The following is a 21,887-nucleotide window of genomic DNA, read 5'->3' as shown; positions in this document are numbered from 1 at the left end:
AACGTCCACCAACACGACCAATCTTACCCTTCAGATGATGAACCATCTTGAACCTTGAATCTTGAACCATCCTTCATCCCATCATCTTTAGCTACCAATATACTCAATAGCCCAAACCAATCAGGAGTCTTCTGAACGCGAGAAGAGCCGGTCGAGGGAAATAATGTTCTGTCACCATGGAAACTGCCTCCCATCTTCTGAAGTAACCTCTCCATTCTGTCTGCACTACAGCTGTTGAAATCTGGCTGTTCACTTGTCAACAGATCCTGCCAGATGGCAGGGAAGAATTGAAGGACATCCCAAGAGTTCATCTCATCCATATTTATGGTATCAGCGACCAGCAGGATAGCTGCCTATGTACAGCATTACTAGGTCTCAGCTAATGTTAATGAATTGAAAAAAACGCAAAATGTTAGGGCCTAAATCCTATGAAACAATCATTGGACCAATCTAATGTTTAAAATTTGAATAACCAAACTTGACCACATACAGCCAAAGGGGGCAACTGCCTTGCCCTTGGTCTGAGACAGCAATATTTGTTAACAACATGTCAACCTTTAATATTTTATTTTTAACCTCATGCAGGCCAGCCAGGCTGGGCCAGGCCTAGTCTTGAGGACTCCATGATGATGTCTTTTTAAAATCCTTTTGACATATACTTCTTCATCATTGTATAATATACAATGTATATATGTCAAAGCCGGATTTAAAAAAGACATCATCATGGAGTCCTCAACTTAGGCCAGGCCAGGCTCATCTTACTCTAGACCAAAAGCTTCAGTCTCTGTATTTTGGTTGTTCCGCTGAACTACGTTGGCTCCACTCACCAAGTGAAATGTCAGAAATTGTTAAGGAAATCCCCAGAAACGACGGTTATTCCTGTCTAATCTTACTCAGCATGGCTTTTTTGCATTTAAATTTTAATAGGGTGTCTGGAGAAAAAAAGTTATTTTTCTTATTTCAAGAAAATATCACATTTTATTTGTGAATATGAAGAGAAATTACCTTCAGACTGACAGAAATGTAACATTTAAAAAAAAAGTCAAATTCTTGGCTGCAAAAAAGAATGAAATTAGGTCAATTTTCAGCATTTCTCTGCCATAGACTGTGTAGGCCTATATAGTTAAGAAATGGACACACACAAATCCAAATTTTTAGCTTCCGAGAGCTGTTATAAATTCATTATTAATGCCAAAAACTTGTCCATAAAGACTCCAATAGGATTTTTATGCTCTTTCTGATGATATGATTTTTATAAAGATTTGGAAACCAGATCACAATGAAAAATTGCAACAACGTGAAAAAAAAATGTGCAAAACAGAAGAAATTTCACACATGGGAAAATGGCAATCTCAACACACACACAAATAAGGGTTTGCAATTTATCTCTAAATCCTTTTATTTCAAATAATCCTATAAACTTGTCCTTACTGTCAAAAGAGGCCCCTGAATTTAATCTTTCCATACATCATACATGCCAAACACAAGTTAATAATCAATTCAGATCACATTTTTCTAGCAGCCTAAAGTGAATTTCCCCAAAAATGTGCCATATTTTCCCCTAAATCAGCCTGTTTTAATTAAAACTTTTATGCTGACACAATTTCAGTGTGGCTTCAGACACCCTATTAATAATGATTGTTTAAAGTTAATAATAGGGTCATTAAAAAGATCTAGAAATAGAAATCTAGAATATCCGTCATACTCAGCTGTCAGTCCTGTCACATATGGCATTAGCTATTAGCTAAATGATCAAGGAAACAGGAGATTTGAGAATTAACCTTCTGAGCTTCACCTCACCTGACCGGCCGGGCCCTTTTCTATGGTTGAACGTTTGAAATCGCCATACATATATGGCCTGCATGCATTGAGCTTGAGCTAGCTAGCCGCATGCCATGCCACGCCAGACTATACCGTGTCCGTACCCGGTACCGTATACCGGGGAGCTTCGGCCGGTACGTACACTGACGCATCGGCCGATGGAACCACGTGCACGTGTAGACCGTGCGTTCTTTTCGTTTCCATTTGACGTTTCGGAGATACCGTACCGGTACCGTATGCTTACGTCGCACAGACCTATGACTCAAGACAAGTCTCAAGCTCAAGTCAAGACGAAAGGAGTTGAGGTAATTAGGGCCTAAAAATAAATATAAAATGTAATACTAGTCATTGCAGTGTGACATAGATCTAAGACCTTGGTAGGCGTAGAATGATGTAATCAACGAAAGCAAAAAGTTACTTACACCAATGGCATTGCGAGGTGATTTCGTACGAGTGGAATATGTTGATTGGCTTACCCGGGGATTTGGCTCGTGTGCAATTCGAATGACTACATCACAAAATTGTGGTAAGCCCATTGCCAATGCGTGCATAAGAATCGCTTGTTCGTGTTATGGCAATGGCCTGACTGGCAAGAGATGACTGCACTGTCATTATTCGAGAAGCGGAGGGGGGGGGGGTGATAATTGGCATACAACATAGCTATATAGGCCTAGGCACTCACACAAGCTTGCGAGGTTAGTTGTACTAAGAGGCCTAGCCCTAGGGGAATTCAGGCATGATGAGCCGAAGTGACAAAAACACACAAAAACGAAAAAAGTCAAAGGAAGTCGGAAGGAGAGCCGAGTCGAGAGGAGAATTTAGAATTAGAAAGAGAGGACATGGTCCATGGACTAGTAGGAAGAAGGAAGACGAGTGAAATTGAAAAAGTTCAACTTTCAAGTGAATAAAATCAAGGGAAGGAGAAGAGGAAAACCTTTTTTTGCACTATGTTTGAGCTTGCATCATTTCTGATGTTTTTTTTCTTCTTCCGTTGAGTACAGTCCTCTTTACAGAGTATAGTTGTACTTGGATGACGGATGACCGCCCAGGATTTTTTGGTAGCCAGCACGGCGGAGACCGGTGAACAAGTGAAAATTTTTAATAAAGAATTAAAGGAGAATGAAACCTTTGGAACAAGATAGCTTGCGTGAAAACAGAAAAATCAAAGAAACAGATCAACGAAAGTTTGAGAAAAATCAGACAAATAATGGGAAAGTTATGAGCATTTGAATATTGCAATCACTAATGAGATCCTCAAATTGGCAATGCGACAAACATGTGTGATGTCACTTGTGAACAACTCTCCACAATACTTTAGTATATATTTCACTTAAACTGCCTCTTTTTTCACATCTATCAGTAGAGCATATATTCTTTCTATAGGAGGGCATGTAATACAGAGTTTTAAAGAATACATCATGTATAAAGAGTTTGTATAACCATAAGAAAAAGCAAAAAGATACATTTTGGGGGTATTTTATAGTCCATCAAAGGGAAAGTTGTTCACATGTGACATCACACATCCTTATCGCATTGCCAATGGAAGGATCTCCATTGCATTAGTGTTTGCCATATTCAAATGCTCATAACTTTCTCATTATTTGTCCGTATTTTTTTCAAACTTTCTTTGTTCTTATTCTTTGATTTTTCTGTTTCAACACAAGCCTACTTGTTCCAAGGGTTTCATTCCCCTGTAAGAATAAGAAATACATAAAGTCAGTGTCTCAGAGTCAAAGGAAGATGATTATGAATGATCAATCGGTTTTCTAGCTAGAAGCTTGAATTTATTGCCACAAAATGTTGTAATCCCAGTGTGTATGCACAGCCAATTATGTTTGTGTGTTTGTTTATTTACACTGTGAAGTGTTGAGATGTTCTCTCCGTTCATTAATTGCAAACAGAACAGAAGTCTTGTAACAAAAAAAAATCTTTTACATTCATTTGTAACCTTTCTTTCATTATAATCTCGGTACACTCAAAATCTGTAATTTTGATCATTCTTATGAGGCACTAGAAAGTTAAAAATGCAGGACACAAGCTTTTATTTTAATGAGAAAAACAATATTTCAATGAGAAAAACAATATTTCAAAGAAAAAAATCAATTATTTACCCACTAGATGAAAAGAAATTAAGCAAAATTGTCATTCTTGTTTCAGCTCACAAATGTGATGTCAGTTTGACATCATTGACTCTGCACAATGAAACTTGGTATTGTCATACTCATAACTTTAAAATGATTCAACATTGATATTTTCTTTTTCTTCATTAAAGGTCAAGTCCACCTCAGAAAAATGTTGATTTGAATCAATAGAGAAAAATCAGACAAGCACAATGCTGAAAATTTCATCAAAATCGGTTGTAAAATAAGAAAGTTATGACATTTCAAAGTTTCGCTTATTTTTAACAAAATAGTTATATGAAGGAGCCAGTTACATCCAAATGAGAGAGTCGATGATGTCACTCACCCACTATTTCTTTTGTTTTTTATTGTTTGAATTATACAATATTTCAATTTTTACGAATTTCATGATTTGGACCTCCTTGCCTGAAGCACAAAATGTTAAAATAATGGAATTCCACGTGTTCAGGGAGAAATGAAACTTCATTTCACATGACAATGACGAGAAAATCAAAATATTTCATATTTCATATAATAAAATAAAAAAGAAATAGTGAGTGAGTGATGTCATCAGTTCCCTCATTTGCATACTGACCGAGATGTGCATATAACTGTTTTGTGAAATGAAGCGAAACTTTAAAATGTCACAACTTTCTTATTTTACATCCGATTTTGATGACATTTTCAGTGTTATGCTTGTTGAATTTTTCTCTTTTTATTTAAATCAAGTTTTTGTTGGGGTGGACTTGTCCTTTAAAGTTGGTTTTTTTTTACTTTTTATTCCCATCAACTTTTTGTTAGGCTGGAGTTGAATAGCACCTGTTATGGTTTGTTTTTATTCAGATTCTGATGTAATGATTAACAGTATCAGAGCACAATGAGGAGACTGAATAGAAAGGAAACATTGAAGGTTGTTAAAGAATTGGACGCTTTCCCCAAAATACCAGAGGATTATGTCCAGACAACATCTACTGGAGGAACAGGTGATATTGTAATAATGATGGTGATGATGATGATGATGATGATGATGATGATGGTGATGATGATGACGATGATGATGATGATGATGACGATGATGATGATGATGATGGTGATGGATGACGATGATGATGATGATGATGGTAATGATGATGGTGGTGGTGGTGATGGTGATGGTGATGGATGATGATGATATGACAATGGTGGTGGTGGTGATGATAACAATTATAATGATATAATATTAATGATATTGAGAACGATAATTAGAAGGATAATGATGATGAAATATTAATTGTAATGACAAGAAAATAATAATGATAATGATTAAGATAATGTTTTTCAAAAAATATTGTGAATAAGGAATATTTTTCAGTTTTCCAGAGATCTTTTTGGCATGGGGGGGGGGTTCACCCGAGGCCCCATTTATTTTTATCCCTGCATCAAACAATCAACTTTAAACAACAAAATTATGATAATAAAATTGATTATTATTCATCTCATTAATTAAAGCAATTTAATCATCTTTTTCTATTTGTTCTATTTTTTATTTGTAGTATCAATCCTGACTTTCATGATGATCGCTGGCCTTGTGGTCTCAGAATTCATGTATTATTTCGACTCTAGAATGAAGTACAGTTATGATGTGGATAATGACTTCAACACAAAATTACAGATCAATATCGACATTACTGTGGCGATGAAATGTGACTGTAAGTCAAAGCATTCAATACTACAAATTTGTTCAGATAACAAATGTTACTAAGTCCAAACTTTCACTATTACACATGTTCAGAAAATAAAATGTGACTCTTAATTCGAGACTTTCACCATTCAATATTACACAACTTGTTCAGACAATGTACAAAGCTGTGTTGTGCTGATTCGATTTGTAATGACAGAGAAAGTGAAAGTTATTTACGTCCCAAAGTATGAAGTTCATTGATGATAAAATGTTGCTATGAGCTGGAAAACTTGCACTTGAAATTTGAACTCAACGGTTGCATCTCCTATTCTCTTTTGTGTAGTAATCCAAGTCACAGAAGTCAAGCTTTAAAAAAAATGTTTAAATTTATTGAAACTTGTTTTTAAAGGTGCATTACAGCATGGACCTACTAGAGTGATTACAGAAACTTATTGATCTTGGTGAATTTTTTTCCCATGAGACATGTTGGTGAATATTTAGTGCAAAATTTGAAGAAAGTTATTACTAGCCTGAAATATGACTTGGCATGTTTTCTCAATAGATATAGGAGCAGATGTATTAGATTCAGCAGGAGATTCAGCTATGTTTAAATTCAGTGGAAGATTAAAAGAGGAACCTACAACTTTTGAGATGACTCCAGAACAAAAATCTTGGCATAGGTAAGTGCATTCATTCAGACTTAGACACAGATTCAAGCAGTTTTAAAGCTTTATTACATTCAATGATGCCAATTATTTTGAAGTGTTATTCCAGACCTGCCAACTGTCCTGATTTTCAACTTTCAAAATGGCAAAAAATCAGAATGTCCTGATTTCTTTAATTTCATGGGAGAAAAAGAAATAATAATAATAGTTACATATACACCTTTACCTTTTTTCTATCATTTTTATAGAAAGGCAAACTCTTCATTTTAACTTTGTTAATGTTTGTTTTTCTTTTGTATGTTCTATTTTGTATCCCTTCTTTTTCTTTCTTTCTGTAACTTCTAAGATCCAACAGATCTTTAATGCCAGTCCACACTCGAAGCCTGTTTTGTACACTATTTACTGTATTATCATTTTCGTTTAAATATACTTTGTTTTGTTCTTTCTTGCCATTTTGTATTTCTTATTTACCTGTATATATGTTTTTTTATCGAGTGAAATAAAATGAATTGAATTAGATAGCGCTTATTACATTTTGTTTCTAGGCACTTTACACTGCAATGATTATTACCCCGGTGATCAGATCCTGGCATGCCTGCACACAATGCATGCACTTTGTGCATTCAATTGGATGTAAAGTACATAATAGGAAAGCCTGTAAGAAAGGCTTTGAGTGAAGGACATGTTATACAAGATATGTTATTCCAAACAGGACTGGTAGTAAACTAAAGCTATAATTAATGCAAAGTAACAAATCTTCTCTTTCATTACAGGACATTACAGACTGTTAGAAAGGCTCTGAGTGAAGAACATGCTATACAAGATTTATTATTTCAAACAGGGTTCAGTAGTAAACAATCACAGCCAAGGAAGGTTGATGCAGGCAAAAGACCTGATGCTTGTAGATTATATGGCTCACTCACAACAAATAAGGTAAGGACAATGACTCAGCCCTATACCGTGTGAGTAAAAAAACAACCTTGACACCTCACAAACTCCCAATTTAAAAAAAATTATCATGTACACATATGTATGGCCTGAAGGAGTATGTTCTCCCAAATAATTTGATACCATATTTATGTGGTATTTGTTAACGCTTGGATGATCAGGAGGTAATCTTTGCAGTGAGGTAAATTTTGATTTGCGCCAAAGTAAGGCATGACTGCAATGAATGAATCCAGATGTCAATGATGTCAAAATCCTACAAGGGTTGCATTAAAATCCATTTCAAAACACTTTTTTTTCAGTAATTTACATTATAATTGTAAATAAACACTTTTAAGTATCTATTCTCAAGTTAATTTCATTGAAAAGGGATGTTTACTATTTCTCATGTAGGATTGTGACATCATTGGCATCTGGGGTTATTTTCCAAGTGTGAAGACATACCACATAAATATGGTATCAAATTATTTAGGAGAAGATTCTCTTTAGGCCATATATAATGATTATCATTTATGACATATTTCTTTCTTAAATGGGGATTTGTGAGGTGCCAAGTTTTTTTTACTCAGAGGTTATAGTACAAGACATATTTGGAATACTATAGTAATCAATGATGATATGAATGTCAAAACATTGTATCTGCAGTTGATTAGAAATACAATATAGAAATAATCAGAATTTTACAACTTAAATGCAAAGGATCGATGTGGGAATCATTTCATTCAATACTAATAATTTAATGCCTTACTTAGTGTAGCACTTTATTCCTCCTGGACTATGTTGCGCGTTGGGCAGTATGCTGTCGCCATCTGGGTCAGTTGTTTGCAACCAAGGCCTATAGACACCAGTTAGTATTTTTACTTCACTGTAATACTCTGAATACAAGAACAAGAGTTTTGATCACTAATCAAATTATTGTGTGTTTTAACCAATGAGCCTTATAACCTAGTACTTTTCCTTTCTATATTTCACCATTCTTTCTCTAGGTTTCTGGTAATTTTCATGTAACAATTGGTAAAAGTATACCTCACCCTCTAGGTCATGCCCATCTAGCACTTATGATAGATTCAAAAAGTAAGTATATAAAAAGATTGTGTTCTGTGAAGTATATTACTTATTCATCTATTTGAAACATCGTACTAATTGCACATCAGTGGGATGTGTTCATGAAACAACTTATAATAATTAAAGAGAAAATTTATAGACAGATGAGAAACAATGTAGTCTTCGACAGGATAAATAAATTAAGAACCAACATATTATACACCCCTTATAGGCCCAGGAAATTTGAAGTTTGAAATTTATTTTCATTCTCGGTGACAAAGCACCAACTCTCCTCTTTCTGCGCCATGCTTGATTATCAATGGAAAAAATTATTTTCACCTCCAAAAATGAGATGCCCAGAATTTTCTTTTTTTTCTTCTTTTTTTTTACCCTGGTGACAATATGTACTATGTTTAAAAACTGGTACCATAGTCATTTTAACTTCATGCCCAATTAAAAAATGTCTATTTTTGTTATTCCAGGTTATAATTTTTCTCATCGGATAGATCATTTTTCCTATGGTACTCCTGTTCCTGGTATAGTGAACCCATTAGATGGAGATCTCAAGATTACTAATGAATGTAAGTAGAACAATTTATTGGTTACAACTTCATTCTTTGCACCAAGATGGTGCTATTGAGGGAAGAATTGAAAAACTGATAAGGCAGCTTACACTAAAAGGGGTTCTACTTTAATTTGTTATATTTAAGGCCAATAAATTCATTCAAGAAAATTAAGAAATATTGCAATCAAATTGTCATCCATTGTTTGATTTTGTAAAGTTAAGGTTGGAAATTTAAATGTCTTGTGAAAAGTTTGATATAAGTTGTGAAATTTATTAGATTATATGAAGAGTTTTCATGTATTTTTGGATTAGTTGCTGCACCAAAAAATGTTTACAAACATGGCTGATATTCCACTGCTTGTCTGTCTCATAATCTCTAAGTATTATTATTATTTTGATACAGCTCTTCAAATCTACCAGTATTTTATTCAGATTGTACCAACTAAAGTCAAAACTAGGGCAGCTAAGGCTGATACTCACCAATATGCTGTCACCGAACGGGTAAGTTGGTATTCATTTTTCACCCTGTATTCTCAGAAGAATGTAAATTGTAGAGCAATAATAATAGGGTAGCCACTTCTGCTATAATACCTCAGTCACATTTGCTCTATGGAGGCCATACGGGGAGTCAAAAACGGCCGTTTAAATTTTTTTGTAATAGCTACATATAGGAGGTTTGAATAAAATTGAATAAAACGGCTGTTTTTTACTTGCCTTACGGCCACTGTAGAGCAAATGTGACTGCGGTATAAGCTGTTCTTCCAGCGGGCCCCTGCATAACATGTTATTATTAGCCTTCTCCATTCTCGTATGTCGAACACCTGATTTTAATTTGTTTTGATCTCCGAGAAAAGATAGAGTAGTTTTTCCTCCATCTTTACCTATAGATCATTACAAAGTAAAGTATCCTTGCAATGCCATCCAAAAGACAATATTTTTTATGCATTTTTTTAATAGTCAAATATGGAAAGGGATGGATTCCTTCAACAGGCTCTCATGGGATTATGTTTTAAATGTTTCAGAACATTATTTAATTAGTGGAGTTTCTAGGGTGAAAGGTGGCACATACCTGTTCACGAATTTTACACGGTGCGAAAAGGGGAAAGGGGGGAAAATATATATAAGTCGAGAGTTCAATTTCATAAATAACGGTATCACAGGTGCCAAAAATTTCGAAGGGGCACGATTTAAGCAAATCTCTTGGGTCAGATGTTGGAAGGGGCACAATTTTAACACTTGTCCCAAGCCAAGCAGATTTCTATGGCCCCTAGAGATTTTCCTTTATTATTCTAAAAACATTTATCTCAATAACTGAATTTCTGTATTCTCATTTCAGGAGCGTGCTATAAACCATGGTGCAGGTAGCCATGGAGTTGCAGGGATATTCTTTAAATATGAGCTATCATCTCTTGTCATCTCAGTAGAAGAAGTATATGATCCTTTCTGGAAACTTCTTGTTAGACTATGTGGCATTGTGGGTGGTGTTTTTGCTACATCAGGTAACTAAGAATTAAAGATAAATGCCAGTTGTGGTAACGATCTCAAAATGACTTTTTACAGAAACTAATATAATTACCACTCAAGTGTCTGTTTGTATGAATAAAAAATATGTGCCAAAGGATTCTGGAAGAAATTGTGTAATTCCTGAGAAATAAGCGCGGATTCGGTCACTTCCGTCGGGTCTTTATTCCAGCAATAATAATACACTGTCCCACGTGTGCCTATCTGTGTTGGCGATCTTTAGTGTGATCGTTTTTCAGCTTAGATTTTATGATTTCACAAAGTTCAGTTTATGTAACTACCAGATCTAGATCCACGATGATGTATTAATACTTAACCTTGGTTTTACAGACTTTTTTTACGAAATTAGTGTTTTACTGCAACTACTTTCATTTAGCTTTAATGGTAAAATATTGATTGATATTGAAAATATTGATTGTGTTTAACAGTGGCATTGCTACGAGGGAGCACATGCCCCACCTCCAATCTGGTGGCACAAAAATGAGGGGAAGGAGAGTAAGCGGGGGAAAAAAGAGAAACAATGGGAAAAGGAACAATGAAACAGAAATATTTTTTTTACAATTAGATGAAACATACTTTGCTTAGGGCCTACGTACGTGTGTGTTCACTCCTCCCAACGTATGCATTGCATGTTTAATGAGATACATAATTCCTGTTCAAGATGATTAAATGGCTCTTGAAACATTTCATTTTCAATATACAACAAATATTTCTCTTAGCGCTTCAGGATTATTAAAAGTGTTTAAATATGTCCCCATTTTAGGTCTTTATACAGTGCGTCCCACAAAAAACGAAACCGAGGTTTAGCGATGATTTATCATAACTTAAAGACAAATACAATAGACAAATTACCTATCATTGTAAAGCTTAGAACCTCTTCTTTCAGATGGTATAACATATGAGATTTCTCATCCACGCATGAGTGAGTAAAAACAATTTTGAAGAAAGGATAGCAAAAAGTCATTTGGCGGGGGTATCAAAATTTCAAAAAGAAAATCACATGCCTAAAAAGTTCAATATCTGCTCTTTAATTTGATAGCTAAATCGCAGAAAATGGTCGAGAAATAACAAAGCTATGTTTCTTCAAAACAATGCTTGTATTTCCATAATTTCATGAAACATACACGTTTTCACCGGTTTCTCACCTAAGCTATCGCACGGTTAACAGAAGACTTTATGCATGGCTGATCGTCAACAAAACGGAGTGTCGAGTAAGTCTGAAAGCTATCCAGTAAAACCTCTTCATTTTATGAAATTGTTGGAATTCAAGCCTTAATTCAAATAAACAGAACTTTGTTACTTCTTGACCGTTTTCTGTAATTGGGGTATCAAATTAAACAGCAGATATTGAACTTTTTAAAAATTTCTTTTTTGAAACTTGGATACCGCCCGCCAAGTGACTTTTTGGTTTCCTTTCTTCAAATTGTTTTTGCTCACTCATGCATGAATTAGTCAGGCAGCATATGTCATCTACTTCGACAAATTGGCTAAGTCTGATTTTTCACGTTTATTAGATTGGTGACATCACAAGGAACAACTTTCAACTTGGTGACAAATTTCTAATGGTCATCTTGACCATGTGAGGGGTCAAAATGTGGTCAATAGGGGTCAATTTTTGAAATTGCCCCGATTGTGTCGAGTCATACATCAAATTGTTTGTTTTGTTATACTGAACAAAAAATTGTACACAAGCATATACTCTTGACATCCCGTTAAAAAGTTATGACCGGAAAGGTCAAAAGGTCAACGAACTTTTGGTAAATGGCAAATTACTCTGAAATTAATAAGAAAGCTCATTTTCCGTGTTTTTGTGCATGTGTGTACTTTTTTATTTTCGATTTTCATAAGTCCATCGTCAGAGGTCATTATCCAGAAGATATAAAGGGTCAAGACAAGGTCAGGGAAAGGTCAAAAGATCAACAAACTTTCATTGGTAGCCAAAATACACTAATAGCGGTTAGAATCTAAGAAGTAATTGGTTCTTTATTTTGAAAAGTCTCTATCTAAGAGGACATCCATTAGATAAAAAAGGGGTCAAATGTGCTCACTTGAGAACAAAATAGAGATAAACGTTCAATAAAATTGCAGGAATACTTTGAAACGACTTGACAAACCCTAACGCCCTTAAAATCGTATCATCTTCATGATGTTATAAGTGCAACCAGCTCTTTCAGAGTTTCTTGATTTAGGAATTCAATTCATTTCCATTTGCTTGTCTTTTACATGGAAAGAAACATTTCATCCATTTGCTTTGTACAGAATATTTTAATCAATAGAAGTTATTGTAATGTATTGGGGTATAAATATGTAATACTATGTTAAAAGAGTAAACACATCGATTGATCAGTGCTTCCAGCTCCTAAGAAAGGTGCCTAATATCTTATTTAGATTAACTTGCGAATAAGATAGGAGGTTAGGATTGAGGATGATGTGATAGGTAGGGCTCCAATTGCTCCTTAAGTAATTATAATGTGGGACGTTATTTCTGACAATTAAGAGGCAACTTCGTACAGGCATGCACATTGTAATCAGTCATGGGTGTCCATCATGCTGATGTGATATATTCTGACCAGTACTCGATCTCTGGAGCCAAGAAGGACTACACATTTCTGATTATGTGCTGCCATTAACACGGCTTGTACTATTTTATCTCCGGATTTTATCAAGTGTGTTTTTTCCCAGAGCATACAACATGAGACTAAACTTAATACCAGTTCTAACAGCTGCCCCCCCAGAAATTGTGAAGACTGGCATTTTTACTGAAAAATAAATATAATTGACCAAAAGTGTGCACGAAATCCTTAAATTTCACTTTGCAAAATGCAAAAGGGCCCCAATGATAAGCTCAGAACAGCGCATGCACCAGAAATGTGTAGTCCTTCTTGGCTCCAGAGATCGAGTAATGGTCAGAATATATCACATCAGCATAATGGACACCCATGACTACAATGAGCATGCCTGCACGGTCGATGTTACCTCTTTGCCAGAAATAATGTAACCGTCACACATTAGAATTAGAAGGAGCAATTGGAACCCAACTTTTCATCCTCAATCCTAACCTTATCTTATTCGAAAGTTAATCCAAATGAAATGTTAGGCATCTTTCTTAGGAGCTGGGAGCACTGATCAATTGATTTGTTTATTTTGTGTTAACATAGTATTATACTTATACCTCAATACATTACAATAATTTATGTTAATTAAAATATTCTGTACAAAGCAAATGAAGAAAATACTTCTTTACATATAAAAGACTAGTAAATTGAAAATGAATTGAACTTGAATTGAATTCCTAAATATATACATTTTAAAAAATCGGAAAGAGCTGGTTGCACTTATCACACCATGATGATAAGATTTGAAAGGCATAAGGGTTTGTCAAGTCGTTTCAAAGTATTAATGCAATACCATGATACCACACTGAATGTATTCGACGTCTATCTCTGTTTATCTGTTTTGTTCCTAAATAAGCACATTTGACCCCTTTATATATATATATATATATATATATATATGTGTGTGAAGTTATACATGTACTACAGCTTTGGCAACTCTTTTATTTAAATATTGTGTGAAAGAAATGGATGAAGAGAACAATGGTAGGCGTAGCTTAAATCAAGGTTCCCCAGAGCTATCTACCCTTTTGGAAAAATTGGTGATGCCAAAAAAATGTCTCCGCCGGGAATCGAACCCGGGCCCCCAGCTTTGAACGCCGGTGCCTTAACCACTAGACCACAGAGACGGGTTAGTGGCTAGGGCGACCCCGATCCGATTGACCGTCAGATAGACAGATTTTCGACACCATACCAATTATAATTTCCTTTGTCGGGTGAAGGTGGGTTTTGAACAATGACAAGCCGCCATGCCTCAGCTGGATCAAAGCTATTGCTTTGATACAGTACACGTATGGGAGAAAGTATACAAATGTGTGAAGTTATACATGTACTACAGCTTTGGCAACTCTTTTATTTAATCTACCATTGTTCTCTTCATCCATTTCTTTCACACAATATTTAAATAAAAGAGTTGCCAAAGCTGTAGTACATGTATAACTTCACACATTAGTATACTTTCTCCCATACGTGTACTGTATCAAAGCAATAGCTTTGATCCAGCTGAGGCATGGCGGCTTGTCATTGTTCAAAACCCACCTTCACCCGACAAAGGAAATTATAATTGGTATTGTGTCGTAAATCTGTCTATCTGACGGTCAATCGGATCAGGGTCGCCCTAGCCACTAACCCGTCTCTGTGGTCTAGTGGTTAAGGCACCGGCGTTCAAAGCTGGGGGCCCGGGTTCGATTCCCGGCGGAGACATTTTTTCGGCATCACCAATTTTTCCAAAAGGGTAGATAGCTCTGGGGAACCTTGATTTAAGCTACGCCTACCATTGTTCTCTTCATCCATTTCTTTCACACAAATATTTAAATAAAAGAGTCGCCAAAGCTGTAGTACATGTATAACTTCACACATTTGTATACTTTCTCCCATACGTGTACTGTATCAAAGCAATAGCTTTGATCCAGCTGAGGCATGGCGGCTTGTCATTGTTCAAAACCCACCTTCACCCGACAAAGGAAATTATAATTGGTATGGTGTCGAAAATCTGTCTATCTGACGGTCAATCGGATCGGGGTCGCCCTAGCCACTAACCCGTCTCTGTGGTCTAGTGGTTAAGGCACCGGCGTTCAAAGCTGGGGGCCCGGGTTCGATTCCCGGCGGAGACATTTTTTTGGCATCACCAATTTTTCCAAAAGGGTAGATAGCTCTGGGGAACCTTGATTTAAGCTAAGCTACTATGTGGAGCGTTGTGGCCCAGTGGATTAGTCTTTGGACTTTGAAACAGAGGGTCGTGGGTTCGAATCCCAGCCATGGCGTAATTTCCTTCAGCAAGAAACTGATCCACAGTGTGCTGCACTCAACCCAGGTGAGGTAAATGGGTACCGGTAGGAAGTAATTCCTTAAAAAGCTGTGTGCGCTGTGAACGCCTAGCTTAGCCGGGTAATATAGGAGCGCCTTGAGCACCTAACAAGGTGGATATGTGCGCAATATAAATATCCTATATTATTATTATTATTACGCCTACCATTGTTCTCTTCATCCATTTCTTTCACACAATATATATATATATATATATATATATATAATGTCTTCTTAGGTAGAGACTTTTCAAAATAAAGAACCCATGAAAAATAAGACTTCTAAAATTCTAACCACTTTTAGTGTATTTTTACTTCTAATGAAAGTTTGTTGACCTTTTGACCTTTCCCTGACCTTGTCTTGACCCTTTATATCTTCTGGATAAGAACCTCTGACGATGGACTTATCAAAATCGAAAATAAAAAAGTACACACATGCATAAAACACGGAAAAGGAGCTTTCTTAACAATGTCAGTGTAATTTGCCATTTACCGAAAGTTTGTTGACCTTTTGACCTTTCCGGTCATAACTTTTAAACGGGAGGTCAAGAGTATATGCTTGTGTACAATTTTTTGTTCAGTATAACAGAACAAACAATTTGATGTATGACTCGACGCAATCGGGGCAATTTCAAAAATTGACCCCTATTGACCACATTTTGACCCCTTACATGGTCAAGATGACCATTAGAAATTTGTCACCAAGTTGAAAGTTGTTCCTTGTGATGTCACCTATCACATAAAAGTGAAAAATCAGACTTACCCAATTTTTCGAAGTAGCCGGTAAATCATGACATATGCTGCCTGACTAAATGATAAATAATCTAAGTTATTTCAAATAAAAGAGGAGACTCAGCTTTACAATGATAGGTCATTTGTCTATTGTATTTGTGATTAAGTTATGACAAATCATCAATAATTCTTGGTTTTGTTTTTTCTGGGACGCACTGTATAGAAAAAAATTTTAAACAGGTAAGATATGTATTCTCTTCATGAATTCCTACAAACGGTCCTACAAATGTCCATTTTCAGTTCAGAATATCAAAAAAATTTCAACTTGTGATTTACGCTCAAATTTGCTAAGATTCCTTCTCTCTTTCTATTTTTCCTAAACACTTAGAGACTTGTTTGGTGATATAAAGCGCTGTACAAATAATGTTGATTAATACATGTACGGTAGTTATTTTACACATGATTTCTATGTCTATTTACTCTGTGTATATTGTGTTTATTGTTTATATGTTTGATATTGGTATATATCGGTTTATATTATGGTGTTTTTTTATTACAGGTATTATCAATAGTTTGATGGGTCTTCTTATGGATGTAATATGTTGCAGATTTAACAAATTCAAATCAGACAAATCAAATCAGGTGAGTGTCTTTCAGTTAAAGGGGAATCCAACCCTAATAAAAAATTGTTTTATAAGGAAAAGAAAAATCAGACAAGTTGATAGGTGAAAGTTTGAACAATATTGGACAAACAACAAGAAAGTTATGAATTTTTAAAAGTTGTAAATATTGATAATCACTATACCCATGGAGACTTCAAATTGGCCGCATATAGGATGTCACAGTGATGTAAGGCAAGGACTACTCTTACATGTACTCCAATACATATTGTGGCTAAAATGTCATTTTTCCCAAAAGTTTTATTTCAAATTATATTTTTCTTTCATGAGGACATAAAACAATATACTACCTGGGTTATATTTAGATTACTGCTCCAGGGGAATGGGTACTAAGGAGAAAACCACAAATCCCTGATAATAAAGTACATGGCCTATGGGAAAGTTGTCCTTGCCCCTTGTCATAATTTACTTACCCAGTTGCCAATTTGAAATCTACATAGTATTAGTGATCTCAATTTTAAAGCAGCTATAACTTTCTTATTGCTTGTCCTATTTCTTTCAAACTTTCACCATTCTGTTTAATTTATTTTTCTCCTTCCCAACACAACATTTTATGGCCAAGGCTGGATTCCCCTTTAAGATTTCAACTTTAATCTAATTTCTTTTGTATTCCAATTCTATTTTAGTTCTTTCCTAATTTCATTCAATTATTCAAGTAGATTGTTGCGGTCCCATAAGATTGAAATTAGGCAGATTTACTTGTATTTCAGATTTTATAGAAGGTTTGTTAAAACTAACCAAAACTTGAAATTTTGAGAACTGTTATATCTTATATCTGATTTTCATTAAAGTTTTAGTCTTGTGCTTGTTGAGCTTTTCTCTTTGTATTTGATTCAACTTTACAGGATTAATTTGTGTGATACAAGAGAAGATTAATAATAATAATTCTATTATACAAATAATGCACATTTGTGAGTGTGTTGTGGCGATGCAGCTGAATGCTTTTGCATGTTAATGCGAATAACCGAGGTGCCTGCATAGTAAGTAATATCACAAATTTAAAAGCGTGCATTATTTGTTTTATAAATCGAGTGCGCAGTGTAAACTTAAAGTGGAAAGGTTGTTCGAATCTCCCAAAATTCTTGAGCGTTGTGCAGATGAAGAGGTCACACTTGTTCCTGGTTTCTATTATGACATCACAGGCGTATCTAGTATGAGTGCCTAAGTAAACGCCTGTACCAATAGCCTTTCCTTTTTTTTACGTGCTATGAGTAAAATGATGCACCCAAAATGCACAGTGCTGCACAAAAATGCAAAGCTGGGAGGTTTTGTAGAATTAAAGCATGAACAAGAGACTTGTATCAGCACACATTTGCTACATCCTTGAACCCGTTTAAAAATTGTATTTATTCCCTTCAGGCGCCATTACCTGGTCATCATTTAGATATCAATCAATCTCCTGCTGCTCCTGGTATCCTTCCATCATCATCAGTTCTCAGTTGACATGTCAGGCAAGGCTCTCTCCTTCAAGATATGGTAATGCTGTTTGTTAAGTATGTATCAGCTGAATAGTCCTTGTGTTTTTATTTTTACGATGGCTACTAAACTTTGTTCAAGATCCAAAATCAACGATTCTGCTAGTAATTGCGATTCTTTCGGTTAGATGGAAATGACCAGAGTTTTTCTTTCCTACGAGTATCACATTTAACAAACAACTTGATTTTGAAATGTCCATTGTGATTATCAAAGTTTGTTAGTACATTTTAATAGTTTGACTATGTTTGAGATAATTATGTGGAATAGATGTACCGGTATCTTTTTAATAAAAATAATTGTTTAAATGATAATATTAATCTAATTCTGCATATTTTATCGTTTGCTTTTTCGATTGATGAAAGAAAAATGATTGTGTGAATCCAATTATCTTGAGCCAGTCAATATCTCCTGTTTTATCAGTGGATTGATTGGGTGTCTATATGAGATACCCAAAAAGCAAAGACTGGACTTTTAAAAAATGACATTTTAAAATGAAACTTGGGATTTACTCAATACAGTACTTGCTTGAAGTAATTTTGTACTTTAACACTTTACTTTCATGAGTAATCTCTTATATGTCTTCCAAATTTGATTGTTGATTTATTATCATGGTTAGTCCTCGGTGGTATTTTTTAATGCGAGCTTTCTGGTGAAATTTTTAAAAAAAAATTTTATTGTAATGTAAGTGCATTAATTAGGGCAGTTACATACAGGATGTACTCTGACCTGCTATATGTGGGAAACTTCCTGAAATGATTTTTCTTTGTTTTTTAGTTGATATGAAAGGTAATAATACTCTCATAGTATAATGTCTTGAGAAGTAAGAATGGAAATAATACAGGGGTCATACGTACAAAACAGGCTGATCATTACGAAGTTGCCCCTTAAATTATTTTGTTTTATTTCTGTATCCAACAATCAATATTGAAACTCAATATATTATTGTACTGTATATGATCATCAGTTCACAGTGTATAATGGGTACATTGTTACATTATTTTCATGTAATTGCTCTTTGCGCAATTATATAGTTCATTCCATTTATCTGTTTTGAATAATTGCACTCAGAAATCGTAAGTTGAGGTTTCATGTATAATTATGTGTAGTTTGCTGTTTAGACCCTTCCCTTCACTGTAGGAAAGTGTTCTTAATGTACAGCCTAAAGTCCCTGGAAGTGATTTGTGCATAGAAGGTCCCTCATTGGAACAACAAGTTGTATTTGTGCTAGTCTTATGTTAAGACCCACTTGTTGATCATAGTTGCAATCAAGGTCTGTGCCTGAAAACTGATTGATGTGCTAGATTGTAAGCCTGTTCATGATTGTAAACTGCGCACAAGCAGTAAAAGGTCATTTGAGATAAACCATGAAGGTGGTTTTCAAATTCACTGACATAGGCATTTGTGATTTGATGATTATTCATGTATTCCTTTTAAAATGTTCTTTTCATCACATCCAAGCTGAAGAGAAACAATGTCTTCATAATCACTGGTATATGACAGCCCAAACAACAGTGAAATGTGCAGACAATAAAACATACAGATTAAAAAAAAAAACCTTTACCCCTCATGTGCTATTTGAGTCACCTGGACTATACAGTGCCTTTCATTCTTAGAATTTTAATGCTTTGCTTGGAAAACTTAGGCAACATCTTCATTTGAAAATGTTAGTGCTCATCCTAATGAAAAATTGATCGTCAGCTTTCCATGAACTGGCTTATATTCCTGTATGAGCAGAGAAAGGTTTACATATGCCAAAGTGGATAAATTATGTTTCCTGACTGACTAGTTTGGTCTACATAATACTGTACATGTATGCAGATCTAGTGAAATTATTTTTGCTGATATTTATTTAAAAACATAACCTGCACTGATCTATTAAATATAAATTAGGTTTTGAATCATGCTGGAAAGAGAATATAAATTCTTAAAAACTCTGACTAAAATATTGGTTCTTTATTCTCATGTACATGTGTATGATATTAGGTCTTTGTAAATTATGGTAAAAATTTTTACAGGGGCAATACTTAAGTTCAGTATTAAGAGGTTATTAACATAGTATCACTAGTATTATTTTCAGAATGCAAATGAAAATCATTGTTCTAGAATTCCTTGAAACATTTTTATGCTGACACCCACTAGGGTGTTGCCGGACATGTTTTGTGTTCAGATATCTTATGATTCACGAAGTGATTTTCTTCTCCTTTCTCAACAAAATTAAAAAAGGAATTTTTCAGTGGTGTTCTGTACATTTATATGTCTCTCTTTATGGTGTATTGAGAATTTATCTAATTTCATCATGAATATCATGTTTCCACACATCATTATGGTCTTGGTTAAATTGGGGAAAGTGATTCTAAGCAGCAGCGATTGCATGAAAGGGTCTTTGCAAGGACCGTCTTTTGCACCAAGAATCCATCTAATTTCAATCATTTTTGTTCAATCTACTTATTTTTCATTTATTTTGTTATTCTCTTTATCTTCTATACAGTACAGAATTTGATAGAGATACATGTATGTATTCTTATTCATATTTATAGCTCCGGTGAATAATTGTAACATGTACAATTTTGAGGCTGCTTGCAATGAAAAGGAATGTTCATTTTTGTTTAGTAAAATAGCGATAACCCTGAATGGATTGTTATTATTTGTATTACATTTTCTGTATGGGTCTTATATCATTTTCAGAATTATCATTTAGTATACCCCCGCCAAATGAAGTTTGAAGGAGATGTATCAGAAATAGTTTTTGGTTGGGCAATCAGTCTGTTCTAACTCTTGTGGAACAAACTACCTACTTGCTTAGTTTTAATCAGACACCTGGAATTCGGCACACTGGTCTTGGGGTGTATTTTGGGGGGTATGTTGTATATTAAGTTTCCATGGTAATGGCATGTTATGGCAATATATTTGAAAATCTTGCAGAGTGATCTACTTCCTCAGTTTTGGCCCAACGCTCTTGAGATTTAGCACAAACAGTAGTCTTTGAAAGAAGTTGTTCAAGCTCATATTTAGATCGTTACCACAATTGGCATTTATGTTTAAGCAAGTGTTTGTGTCTCAAAGATATTAACCATTTTTTCACTATCTCTTGATCGGTAATATGTTTTAGGCACATTAATGTCTATTTATTGAAGTTCAAATGTGATTTTTTTATTTTGTTTCATTTGTAGTGCTTTATACTACAAATTTCAATGCTATTGTCTGATTATTATAATTGTTATGATTGTTATGTTTCATTGATTACTTTAGTTTATTTGCTTAACTCTACTTGCAATCACAGTATTTTTATTTGATATTGATAAACATCTTGACCTTATCTTAAAAAGAAATGCAATTGATCTGATCCAGCTCAACTATGGAAAGACGTCAATGTCATAATACAAATCTAGGAAATGTGAAAACTGTCCCTTGTAATCTATTGGGGAGCATTTCATGAAGAGTGTTTGTCAGTGTTTTACACCAACTAATTTAACCTCAGCCAATCAGATGCAAGGACTTTCAGTAGATTATAACATCTGTCATTGGAAATCGCTGACAACATTCTTCATGAAACAGTGATGCTTGGATGAGTGTTTGTGTTTGATGCCTTCCATAGTTATGATTGATCATATCAATTGTAATTCTCTGTAAGACAAGGTCCTGGTATTTTATTTTAAGTGTATCATGGGATAGTATAGATCAGATGTATTCTATGTATATTGGCATGAAAAGAATATGAAATAAAGAAAGGTCATAATGCA

At 34.8% G+C, this 21,887-nt stretch overlaps 2 protein-coding genes across 5 annotated transcripts in view; one reads left to right on the top strand and one right to left on the bottom strand.

Annotated features, from left to right (window-relative positions):
- Positions 1 to 1,987, bottom strand: part of LOC129268915 (Fanconi anemia group E protein-like) — an 11,895-nt gene extending 9,908 nt beyond the window's left edge. The window contains exons 1-2 of one of the 2 annotated variants that reach the window (XM_054906382.2): positions 1,801 to 1,987; positions 28 to 379 (exon numbers count right to left, since the gene is read on the bottom strand). In XM_054906382.2, the coding sequence (XP_054762357.2) occupies positions 28 to 320 (293 nt within the window). In that variant the 5' untranslated portion in view covers positions 321 to 379; positions 1,801 to 1,987. Of the gene's footprint in view, positions 1 to 27; positions 380 to 1,781 lie in introns of both variants that reach the window. The other variant, XM_064104447.1, reaches the window with a different exon arrangement.
- Positions 1,628 to 21,887, top strand: LOC129268462 (endoplasmic reticulum-Golgi intermediate compartment protein 2-like). Of its 3 annotated transcripts, none has more exons than XM_064104448.1 (11): positions 1,628 to 2,126; positions 4,785 to 4,924; positions 5,474 to 5,629; positions 6,164 to 6,281; positions 7,040 to 7,199; positions 8,198 to 8,285; positions 8,738 to 8,836; positions 9,224 to 9,321; positions 10,157 to 10,319; positions 16,551 to 16,633; positions 18,031 to 21,887. In XM_064104448.1, the coding sequence occupies exons 2-11, from the start codon at positions 4,819 to 4,821 to the stop codon at positions 18,112 to 18,114; spliced, it is 1,155 nt and encodes a 384-aa protein (XP_063960518.1). In that variant the 5' UTR covers positions 1,628 to 2,126; positions 4,785 to 4,818; the 3' UTR covers positions 18,115 to 21,887. The 3 variants fall into 3 exon arrangements, with proteins under 3 accessions (XP_063960518.1, XP_063960519.1, XP_063960520.1); XM_064104449.1 differs by having other exon boundaries at positions 2,064 to 2,347; XM_064104450.1 differs by lacking the exon at positions 1,628 to 2,126 and adding an exon at positions 2,837 to 2,918.

This window comes from Lytechinus pictus, chromosome 9 (genome assembly GCF_037042905.1).
Source record: "Lytechinus pictus isolate F3 Inbred chromosome 9, Lp3.0, whole genome shotgun sequence".
In the NCBI taxonomy this organism is placed as follows: Eukaryota; Metazoa; Echinodermata; class Echinoidea; order Temnopleuroida; family Toxopneustidae; genus Lytechinus; species Lytechinus pictus.
Note: the sequence above shows the minus strand (reverse complement) of the source record. Positions and strands in the feature narration are given on the sequence as shown.

Excerpts from the sequence above, each read along its gene's own strand:
- LOC129268462 (XM_064104448.1), top strand. The coding sequence starts at position 4,819 with ATGAGGAGACTGAATAGAAAGGAAACATTGAAGGTTGTTAAAGAATTG. Across the intron at positions 5,630-6,163 it reads TGTGGCGATGAAATGTGACT|ATATAGGAGCAGATGTATTA; the intron begins GTAAGTCAAAGC and ends TTTTCTCAATAG. Across the intron at positions 6,282-7,039 it reads GAACAAAAATCTTGGCATAG|GACATTACAGACTGTTAGAA; the intron begins GTAAGTGCATTC and ends CTTTCATTACAG.